General features: G+C 39.6%; 1 protein-coding gene across 1 annotated transcript in view; it reads left to right on the forward strand.

The window, feature by feature from the left end:
- The window catches only part of SYNE1 (spectrin repeat containing nuclear envelope protein 1), a 462,280-nt gene that overhangs the window by 244,727 nt on the left and 206,239 nt on the right, over positions 1-11,314 (forward strand). The window contains exons 65-71 of the mRNA XM_027083161.1: positions 3,479-3,796; positions 4,498-4,653; positions 4,809-4,979; positions 5,602-5,928; positions 7,381-7,533; positions 7,843-8,010; positions 10,135-10,311. Of these exons, the coding sequence (XP_026938962.1) occupies positions 3,479-3,796; positions 4,498-4,653; positions 4,809-4,979; positions 5,602-5,928; positions 7,381-7,533; positions 7,843-8,010; positions 10,135-10,311 (1,470 nt within the window). The remainder of the gene's footprint in view (positions 1-3,478; positions 3,797-4,497; positions 4,654-4,808; positions 4,980-5,601; positions 5,929-7,380; positions 7,534-7,842; positions 8,011-10,134; positions 10,312-11,314) is intronic.

Raw genomic sequence — 11,314 nt, forward strand, 5'->3', positions numbered from 1 at the left:
GGATACAGGCCCGGGGACAGAGACCTAGAAGAAGGAATTTGAGGAGCTAGCAAAAGCACTGGTGCTCAGCTAAGCAGTCTGAGATTCAGGGCGAGATGGCAAACTTCATGGGGAAAGTGGTCCTAACCCACTTATTCATTGACTCATTCAACATTTACTGAACACTTAATGCGGTGCAGACACTGTACTTGGCTAGCTACTGCAGGTAAAGATGATTAAAATATTATTCTTGCCTGCAGGGAACTTGCATTCTAAAGAAATGTGGACCCGTTGATAGGTCGTAATGATCTATCTAACAATGTGATAAGGACAATACTAGAACTACTCTATTATTAGGGATCTTATGGGAGCATCAAAGAGAGCCCCTGGAGCTTCCCTGGTGGCGCAGTGGTTGAAAGTCTGCCTGCCGATGCAGTGGACACGGGTTCGTGCCCCGGTCCGGGAAGATCCCACGTGCCGCGGAGCGGCTGGGCCCGTGAGCCATGGCCGCTGAGCCTGCGCATCTGGAGCCTGTGCTCCGCAACGGGAGAGGCCACAACAGTGAGAGGCCCGCGTACCGCAAAAAAAAAAGAGAGCCCCTTAATCTTACCTAGAGAGACAGATAGGGGTCAGGGGGTTCCCAAGAAGGGGAAACCAGGCACACAGAGTAGAGAACAGAGAAAGGCCAGCAAGACAACTCTGTGTCCCACCAGCTCTGTGTTGGAACTTACTGAACACTGTCAGCTCTTATTGGAATTGGTTCAGGATTGGGCAAGATGTACCTACAGCTCACACAAGGTGGAAAAGCGGGACTGAGATGGTCATCGCTGGCATATAACATTTCTGGCTATTTCAGTGGGTCTCAGGGAGTGTTGTGTAATGGCGGGAGTGTTGTGTAATGGCGGGAGTGCATGGTTGGGATTAGGGAGTTTGGACTCTGACTTACGGTGAGAACTGACCCTGGGTGACTTTGGCAGAGGTAAACGTCTCTGACTCAGTTTTCTCCACAGAGTTGTTCTGAGGAAGGATTAAATGAGATGGGAGAAAAATCTTATTTAAATAATAGTCCATTCATGAAATAAATATACAGCAGAAGTTGAAGAGTCATAGTTTCATTAGCTTATGTAAGGATCTCATCCATTTTATTCTTAATAGTAGCACACCCTGGTCTGCTACGTTTAGCTGTTGTAATTTATCTTAATGGAATGGACTTGGTTTTCTGGCTATAACCCCTCCCAGCCCTTCACTCCAGACATTCTTGGCCAGCAAATGCAAGCTCTCCAAGTTCTGTGTAGGAACTGGGCCAAGAAGCCACTTGTCACCAGCAGATGTTTCTCCTGTTCAGAAGAAAATGTTTAACTTTGGTCAGTATTAATGTAGCCCAAACCCAAACCTAACTCCAACCTCTCAGTTCACTGTGTATTAATTCTTATGGACACTGTCTTATTTTGAGTCACCACAGATGTTAAAAAGGGAGGGGAGACGCTAAGGCAGAAATTGGTGGTGGAGACGTGACATTCCAACTGCACAGCAGAACTACTTCAGGGTCCCGATGTCCTACAGCTCACTTAGTCATCTGGGGGTCTGCCAGCAGTGTGAAACATGTTCACAGATTATTTTGCATTTACTGAAGGTTTAATTTGAGTCTTAGAACATATAGATTTTTTAAATATTTAACTGTATTTTCCCCTCAGAATAAATACTTGAAATGTGGTATATATATAAGAATTTATCTAATGCATTGATTTGTAGAATAGTGAAAACTGCTATAAAATAGGGAAAGGGTGATATATTAAGAAAAGTAGGGGCTTCCTTGGTGGCTCAGTGGTTAAGAATCCGCCTGCCAATGCAGGGGACACGTGTTCAAGCCCTGGTCCGGGAAGATCCCACATGCCACAGAGCAACTTAGTCCATGCGTCACAACTACTGAGCCTGTGCTCTAGAGCCCGCGAGCCACAACTACTGAGCCCACGTGCCTAGAGCCTGTGCTCCGCAACAAGAGAAGCCACTGCAGTGAGAAGCCCACACACCGCAGTGAAGAGTAGCCACTGCTCGCCGCCACTAGAGAAAGCCCATGCACAGCAATGAAGACCCAACCTAGCCAAAAATAAATAAATAAGTTAATTAATTAATTTTTAAAAAGGAGATTAATTAGGGCAAGGATCAGTAGACTGTAGCCCAGAACCCATATTTTAAATGAGGCTTTATTGGAACACAGCCACACCTGTTCATCTATGTAGCGTCTATGGCTGCATTGGCACCACAAGGGCAAGGTTAGGCAGTTAAGTACTTGCAGCAGATTGTGTGGCCCACAGAGCCTAAAATATTTGCTGTCCAACCCTTTATGGAAAAAGTTTGCCAAACCCTGAATTAAGGAAAGAGATTGTACAAAATTACCTTTAAAAAATTTTAGGAATTTTGGAATAACATTTCTGTTTGTCATCATTTTGATTAATATTTTACCATATAAATTGTTCTTCTTTTCCATTTACAATACATTCACATTACAACATTTTTGGAGTGATATCATAGCTGAGGACAAATGTATCCAATAGTCCGAACCATATAAGATTGCTATTTCTATGGGTAAAAGTGGTCAGCTATGAGCAATTTCGTTGGTATTAAAGATTTTTTAATAATATTGTATTCTGACTAAATATGTTGGCACTTTTAACATTCTTGGTAGGATTTGACTTGGTCCCTTTCAACTTTAGATGATCAGATCAAGTAACACAAGTGTATAATACCGTTTTGCCAACATCTTTAAGGATATGAGTTTTTCTTTCTATAAAAAAAAGTAGTTTATGCTCTTCAAGACTTGGTTCATACTAAATTTGTAGGGTAAATTTCTGGGACTTATGCTTTGGTGGAGGGAAATGTATTTGTACCTAAGAGTACCTGATGGGCAGGTGTGATAATTCAGCCTTTCAGGTTTGTATGCCCTGTACCCTCCAGGGCCAACTTCTCTTTGCCATCGCATTCCCTAGAACATCTTTGTCAAAGGATCCCTCCTGAGCAAAAACAAGGTCCATTGTTCTTTTCTCAGCCACACATGTAGCACTGATCCCATTCAATGTCAAAGCAAGAAACCTTAGGCTCTTTAAACAGATTAGGAGCCAAAAAAAGCCTAGGTTATTATATTAAACAATAACCCTTTAGTCACAGTGTTTTTTGCCTGTAGGCTGAAAAACCAAATTTCAGACATTGCTTCTAAGATGACTGAGAAAAATATTTCTCTCGGTGTGTGTATTTGTGTGTATATGTGTGCATTCTGATTAATTTAATTGGAAATATTTCAGGATGTTTCTCCTGCCTTGGGAGACAGTATGCAGTTTTCGGTACATATTTTTTGTGTGTAAGTCGGAATCAAAGCATTCTTTCCTAACGTGAAGTTTTCTTGAAGCCAACGTGAAGGGCACGGTTGGCTTGGGTGAGACATGATCACCTACACGGGTGTAAAATATAAGTGAGGTGTGGCAGCCATACCTTTCCCCTACAGGAGCTCCAGGTGCACTGCACAGAAGGACAGGCCCTGTTGCATTCAGTGCTGCACACCAGAGAGGAAGTGATACCATCGGGCATCCCCCAGACGGAGGACCGGGCATTAGAGTCTCTCCGGCAGGACTGGCAGGCTTACCAGCAGAGGCTGTCCGAGACCCGAACTCAGTTCAATAATGTAGTCAACAAATTGAGACTGATGGAACAAAAGTTTCAGCAAGTAGACGAGTGGCTAAAAGCAATGGAGGACAAAGTGAGTCTCAGAAGTGGACGTCAGTCTAACCGGGCAGCCAAGGAGATACAATTACATCAGATGAAGGTACAACTAATGTAAATTCCTCATCTTTGTCGGAGTAGCAGTTGCCTTGCATAATTTGTTTCCTTAAAATATTTAGTAACTTTTGGTCCAAGGTTTAGCTTTTGCAAAATCTCTTTCTACTTGCAAAGAAATTTGATGTACATTATAATGGCGCATTCTTCTGTCAGCAGTTGTTTGTTAGAATCCTAAGGCAGTCTAGTTTAATGAAGTATTTTATATTTTCTTCCCAAGCTTTATTACCTTGCTTGGTAAAGATACATGAATGCTAGTGTTGCAATAATTTGTTTATGGCTCTGATTTGAAATTGCTCTAATGTACTACATTGACATAATACTTGAAAATTAATTTTATTCTAATTTTTATGTAGAGTCAGTGCACATGATCAAAATAATCCTTAGGCCTCTGGAACTTCTTTTCCTTATTCATCTATTTTAAAATTTATCTTAAGTACAACAAAAGATATAAAAATATATGTAATATAGACAGAAAAGCACTCAGACTCATTAAGTGTACAGTTTTTATCATGTCACTGGAATTACATTTTCGTGAAGGTTTTATGTGAAGTATTTTCAAAATTATATCACAGAATAAGTATATTCTAACAATACACTGAAATCGTTTTCTAGTAAGAAGATATATTCATTTGTCTTATTCAAGAATCTGTAAGATTGAGCCTTTCCCTCAATATTGTGTCATTTCAGAAGTGGCATGAAGAAATCACTGTGTACAGAGACGAAGTTGAGGAAGTGGGAGCCAGAGCACAGGAGATCCTGGATGAGAGCCACGTGAGCAGCCAAATGGGCTTCCAGGCCACCCAGCTGACGTCCAGATACCAAGCCCTTCTCCTCCAGGTGCTGGTGAGTGGGCCACCCCTGCTCATCATAGGCCAGCAAACTTCCCAAGCCAGATGTTCTTCCTTTCGCTGACTTCCAGTGAAGATAATACGTGTTTATCAAGAAAGGCACTGGCACAGGTCTTTCATCACTGTTCAATCATGTTTCTTCTTTCAAAGGAACAAATAAAATTCCTGGAGGAAGAGATCCAGAGTTTGGAGGAATCAGAATTATCTTTAAGTTCCTATTCGGATTGGTACAGCTCTACTCACAAAAATTTCAAGAATGTGGCTGCCAAAATTGATAAAGTAGATAAAGTGATGATGGGGAAAAAAATGAAGACATTGGAGGTAGGCATGAAAATATCGGGTTTGTCTCCCAGCCCTTCTTCTTTCCTGAGCTGTTCCTGTCTCCCGCGTAGAATTGGGAGCGTGTTCATCCCCGCCCAGTATGACTGGTGATCCGTGGCTCATCATTTCACTCTAAATTCCAAGTTATAATCTCTTAAGCCAAAGACTGGCTTTCATTTATTTGTGTTGTGAAGTCATTTCAATGTCTTACACATGGCTACGCACGAAATTCTTAACTAAGTTCCAGTTTGACACTAAATATTAAAAGAAAAAAATTATCTCAAATTCATGGCACTGTGCGTTAATAGAGTTTTAACTCAGATCTATAGGAGCACTGTTAAGGACAAGAGAAACATCAAGTTCTTCCTTAAGTCTCTGATTTGGAAATGATATGCTGATCAAGACTTTAAAAGACCTATATTGAAGTAAACAAGATTCCTGATTGCTGGCAGACCAAATCTGGTTATAAACTTCAAAAAACATATTTTAAGGAGAAATCAGTAGACTCAAGAATGGGACTTGAAAGGCTGTTCTTTAAAAGGAAAGAAATAATGCTAAGTTATTTGCATTTATTTGTTTGTTTATTCATGTTTGTTTGTATTTGCTTCCCACTCTTTCTCAGGGTTTGCTAAAAGACATGGAGAAAGGCCAGAGTTTGCTCAAATCAGCCCGAGAGAAAGGAGAGAGAGCTCTTACATACTTGGAAGATGGTGAGGCAGAGACGTTAAGAAAAGAGATCCATGACCACGTGGAACAGTTGAAGGAACTGACCAGCACTGTCCGGAAGGAGCACATGACTCTGGAAAAAGGCCTTCATTTGACAAAGGAATTCTCAGATAAATACAGAGCACTAACTCAGTGGATAGCAGAGTACCGAGAAATCCTATACATTCCTGAAGAACCCAAAATGGAATTATATGAGAAAAAAGCTCAACTATCTAAATACAAGGTAGTGTGTTGTTACTAACTGACAGATGCACGAGAACGTCACGTAGGACTGAACTGGTGGGACGTGATTCCTGGTTTGTGTCACCCTTAGTGAGTGCTAGAAAAAGTCCTAATGTGCCTATTCTGCTGGTGGGGAGTGGTATAGGTTTATTTGGCTGGAAACACTACATCAGACTTATCTTTCCATTCAGGAACTGTATTTGTCTGATATTCAAAGGTTGTATCAGTAAATGGAGATCTATTCTGCCAGTGTGATCCAGGTATGTGGATCCTCCGGAAAACCCTTCTTGGCATTAGGATCTCACACCTACAGATTTTATCTTTTTGGTAGAGTCTTTCCTTCATCTTTTGGTACAGAAGGCCTATAAACTGACCTGGGGTAGATGCAAAATGAGACATCGTATTTCTAAGAAAATAAATTCTAGTTAACCAACTGTAGTTAAACATCTTAGAAATTAATTTTTGAAAGAATAAATGGTGATGTGGATATCACTATACATGCTGTAGATATAAATATTTCACATGCTCAAATCTGTGAAACGGTTATTGAAGCTTATACATGGAATAGTCTGTTTTCTAAATTTGACCCAAATTGTTGAGCGATATTCTTTAAGAATTACAGTGTGATGGCTTTGCCTCGAAGCTTTTCCTGTCAGCAGCTTTTTCCTACTCCAGCCAGTATGTCTATTCCTGTCCTTGGTTCTTCTGCCTAGCCTGACAGTGTGTCTTTGAAGGTGTTACATAAGAATTACACTGCTGCTTCTTTTTTAGTTCCCTCTGAGTTCTTGATATATTTAAATAGCACTTTTAGGCCATCATAGCAACGTTGCAACTGGAATTTGTCTCCCAGACTTCACATCCAGCTCAAGCTGTTATTGATTTCACGAGTCAAAATCAAAAGATAGCACCTCGCTCCCTTCGTAGAGAATTAAGGTTTACTTCTCTGCCGAAAGGAATGAGCTAGAAGACAGCAATATGAACCATGTTAAATTTAGCCGAATGTAATTCTTTTCCATACTTCTCTCTGCGCATGTGAAGGGCTATTTGACGTCTTACTTTTACTCTGTATTGAAAAACTGTATTAGCCATAAAAAGGCATTCTCTCTTTATTGCTTTATACTTATTAATTTTTAAAGTATTAAAGTATTTTTAAAGTAAAGTATTTTTAAAGTATATGTCAGATCTTTATTTTTAAAGTATTTTTTAAAGTATATGTCAGATCTTTATTTTTAAAGTATTTTTAAAGTATTTAAAGTATTTTTAAAGTATATGTCAGATCTTTAAAGTATATGTCAGATCTTTATCTTTATCTTTAAAGTATATGTCAGATCTTTATTTGAAGTAGATAAACTTGAAGTAGATAAACATGAAGTAGATACATGCCAACGTATATGTATATATTCGCCTTGATCACATAGATGAGCTGGCTCTTGTTTTTTCTTTGTAATTCAAGTCACTTCAACAAACGGTGTTGTCCCATGAACCATCAGTAAAATCAGTGAGAGAAAAAGGGGAAGCCCTCCTGGAGCTGGTGCAGGATGTTACTTTAAAGGACAAAATAGATCAACTTCAAAGTGATTACCAGAACCTCTGCAGTGCAGGAAAAGTAAGGAGTGATCAGAAATTCAATACAAATGTGTGTATTTGCCACAAAGGGGGTCCTGACTCCTTTTTATCTGTCAGAAAATTTTAAGACGTTGTATGGGTCAATATTCTTCCTTTTATTCAGATGGGCGTTTTAAATGGCGAAACGACTTTGTGGGTCGTGTTGTATCTTTTTTTTTCCGTTCCTAGTAAATTTCTGATGTGTGTAACTCTACCTACCCTATGAGTTTTCCTGGACTTTTAAAATTATGAAAGTTTTGAGTAGATTTTTGGCTTGAAAGTCACTTCTAACGGACACCTGGCTTCACAGGAGCATGTTTGCCGTCTCGAGGTGAAAGTCAGAGACCACGAAGATTACAACGGTGAGCTCCAAGAAGTGGAAAAGTGGCTGCTGCAGATGTCAGGAAGGTTAGTGGCACCCGACCTCATGGAGACAAGCAGTCTAGAGACGGTTACCCAGCAACTGGCCCGCCACAAGGTATGCCTGAGCTTTAAGGAGCTGAAGAATACAGGGTGGCTTTAGCAGGTGTGCCGTGTGTATGTGCGTGCGTGTGTGTGTGAGCGCACGCATGCACCTCTCTGGGTCGTGATGACTGCACCTAAAGAATCAGGTCTGAGTCTCAAGAATGACTGATAATTGAGAACAGTTCAATTTAATATTTAAGTGACTAACAACAGCTGAATCTTGGCATTCACCTTCTGAACATATTGTAGCATTTTTCCCAGCCAATAGTTTTTCATTGCAGAATATAATCTTTAGGGAGTAATTTATCAAAGAGAAATTATCTTTATTTTAGAAAAGTATAGCCAAAGATAGGATACAAAAATAGTAGTCAAAGAGTCTGGGTTCTAGCCAGACTGTCTTCTTCCTAACTGGGGGGACTTAGCCTCTCTGTGCCTCCTTTTCTCCTCTGTTAAGGGTGATAATAACACCAGCCTCATCACGGGAGATAATGTATGTGAAAGTATCTTGTAAACCATAAAGTACTGTACTGATATGTGGTGTTAGTTTATTTATTAATATGTATTTTTAGTAATTATATGTGCCAGGTGACAGATGTCATACAGTCACAATTTTATGGAGCAATTTCGGTGAGCTTAATGGGAAACTGATTTTTAGTCGTGACATGGTAAATATCTAGTAGTGTGTCTTAGGAAGACCAGTTAACCATTCTGGGCTTCAGGATTCCTATAGGAGAAGATTTTATTTAGCAAATACCAACAGAAAAGTAACTACATGATATAGTCTATTTGGCACTGAGAAAATACCCTCAGTAACCTCATGATGTAGTGGTTCCATTCCAGCTCGAAGATAAAATGTTTCTTTTCAATATGGCGTATATAATAACTGTTAACCCAGCACCACTGGAAAAAAAGTGGTGGACCCTGGGCTGCTGAAGGATCACCTGGTTTCCCTTAGATGTATTGATGTGTCAGCCCAGGAAACTTTGTGTTGGAATGTCACTTGTCATTAGCATTGTAAGGAAATTAGAACCTGATTTGAAAAAGTTGGTTCCTGCTCTCTAAGTGATCTTGTGAGAAAGCTCACTAGAGAACACAGGTGGGCATAGTGGTGTGTGTGAACTGGAATCGGGCAGAGACGGGCCCAAAGCTGGGGGCTGTGCCATTTACTACTTGTGAAACCTTGAACGTGGTTTTTCTTTTCTTTTCGGCTGCATTGGGTCTTCGTTGCTGGGCATGGGCTTTTTCTAGTTGTGGTGAGCAGGGGCTATTCTTCATTGAGGTGCACGGGCTTCTCATTGAAGTGGCTTCTCTTGTTGCGGAGCACAGGCTCTAGGTGCACAGGCTTCAGTAGTTGTGGCTCGCGGGCTCTAGAGTGCAGGCTCAGTAGTTGTGGCGCACGGGCTTAGTTACTCCACGGCATGTGGGAACTTCCCGGACCAGGGCCCGAACCTGTGTCCCCTGCATTGGCAGGTGGATTCTTAACCACTGTGCCACCAGGGAAGTCCCTTGAACATGTTTTATAACATCTCTGTGCTTCAATCTCCTCATCTGTAAAACAATAGTAATAATACACATTTATCTGGGCTTATATATAGTCCCTTCACTATAGCAGGTGCTTAATAAATGGTAAGTGATAAAGGTTATTTTTATCAATATAAGTATTATTAGATGTAAATTAGATCTTACATAATTTAGACATTCGATTATTACATAAATTAGATATCATATTAGATAAATTAGACATTAATAGATTAAGTTGTAATTAGATTATTTTAGATATAAATTATACCAGAATTATAATTTATAGAGATGAAAAATGTATTAACATCCTTCTTGCTGGTAATAATACCATGGAGCAGATCTCTAACTGAAATCAGCCTCATGAAATCACTTAAAGGTTACTTCATTATTCGTATGTAACTTAATCCATTAAATTCATTAACTTTTCCCATTGGAGTATCTCTGAAAATATACTTCTTTTTTCATTTGTTGATATGGTAACCAAGACAAATTGCAAAACTCTTTTAAAGACATTTTAAACAGTGAAATGATTGATCTTTAACTTTCTGTTTGATGAATAGATTATTTAAAGACTAAAACTGGAATGAGAACTCAGTACTTGTTTCATTTTTTGTAGGCAATGATGGAAGAAATTGCTGGTTTTGAAGACCGTTTGAACAACCTTAAAATTAAAGGCGACAATTTGATCAGCCAGTGTGCAGACCACCTCCAAGCGAAACTTAAACAAAATGTACACGCTCATCTGCAGGGCACAAAGGATAGTTACTCAGCCATCTGCAGTACAGCCCAGAGGGTGAGTACCACTGGAACATTCTAGAATGATGAAGAATTAAGGAGAAAAACTGTGCAAACTGGAGGTTTTTAAAAATAGTTTTTGTGCTTCAGTCTTTGGGATCGTTTTGGTGTTTTTCCAGACAGAAAATAAGAGGATAGATTTCATAGTCTCTATGTGAACATAGAACTAACATATCATATATTTGATTGATGTGATGAAGTGGTGAATTTCAGACATGTGTTTTTTACTTAATCCCTTTATTCCATGAATTGATTATGAAAAAAATTTTTAATTTTGTTTGTTTTTATTTGCACACTGTCAATAATACTTCTTTCTAATTTGCCATTTATTCTGTTACATCAGCATAAGTTTATTCTGTAAGTCACACAATAATTATTTCTTTTTAACTCTATGCAGCCCAGGTTCTACTCTAATTCAGTATTTTTATGTATTCATATAGAAATTGAGAAAAGAAGTAAGCACCAATTTCAAGGTATACTTCAGTGGGTATCCCGCCAATAAAATGGAATCCTTAATGTTATAGATATAAGTCTAAGATAAATAAGAATCACCCTTTTAACAACAATTAAGTAAAATTAGTGGATTACTCTTTATTATTCTGGAATTTATAAATGACACTGAGTAGGGTCCATCTGTTTTTGTTACTGGGCTATTTAGTAAGAACTGGAGAAATACAAGTGACATGGGGAGAATTATCTGTGTTCATCACGATAATAAAAAAAAATGCTGGGTGACATTAGTTGATCCCTAGACTTGGAAAATCCACCTTCAAAAAGTTAATAAACGGGCTTCCCGGGTGGCACAGTGGTTGAGAGTCCGCCTGCCGATGCAGGGGACACGGGTTCGTGCCCCGATCCGGGAAGATCCCACATGCCGCGGAGCGGCTGGGCCCGTGAGCCATGGCCGCTGAGCCTGCGCATCCAGAGCCTGTGCTCTGCAACGGGAGAAGCCACAACAGTGAGAGGCCTGCATACGGCAAAAAAAAAAAAAAAAAAAAAAA

This window comes from Aethalodelphis obliquidens, unplaced genomic scaffold, assembly GCF_003676395.1.
Source record: "Aethalodelphis obliquidens isolate GAN/ISIS:26980383/991018 unplaced genomic scaffold, ASM367639v1 scaffold3, whole genome shotgun sequence".
In the NCBI taxonomy this organism is placed as follows: Eukaryota; Metazoa; Chordata; class Mammalia; order Artiodactyla; family Delphinidae; genus Aethalodelphis; species Aethalodelphis obliquidens.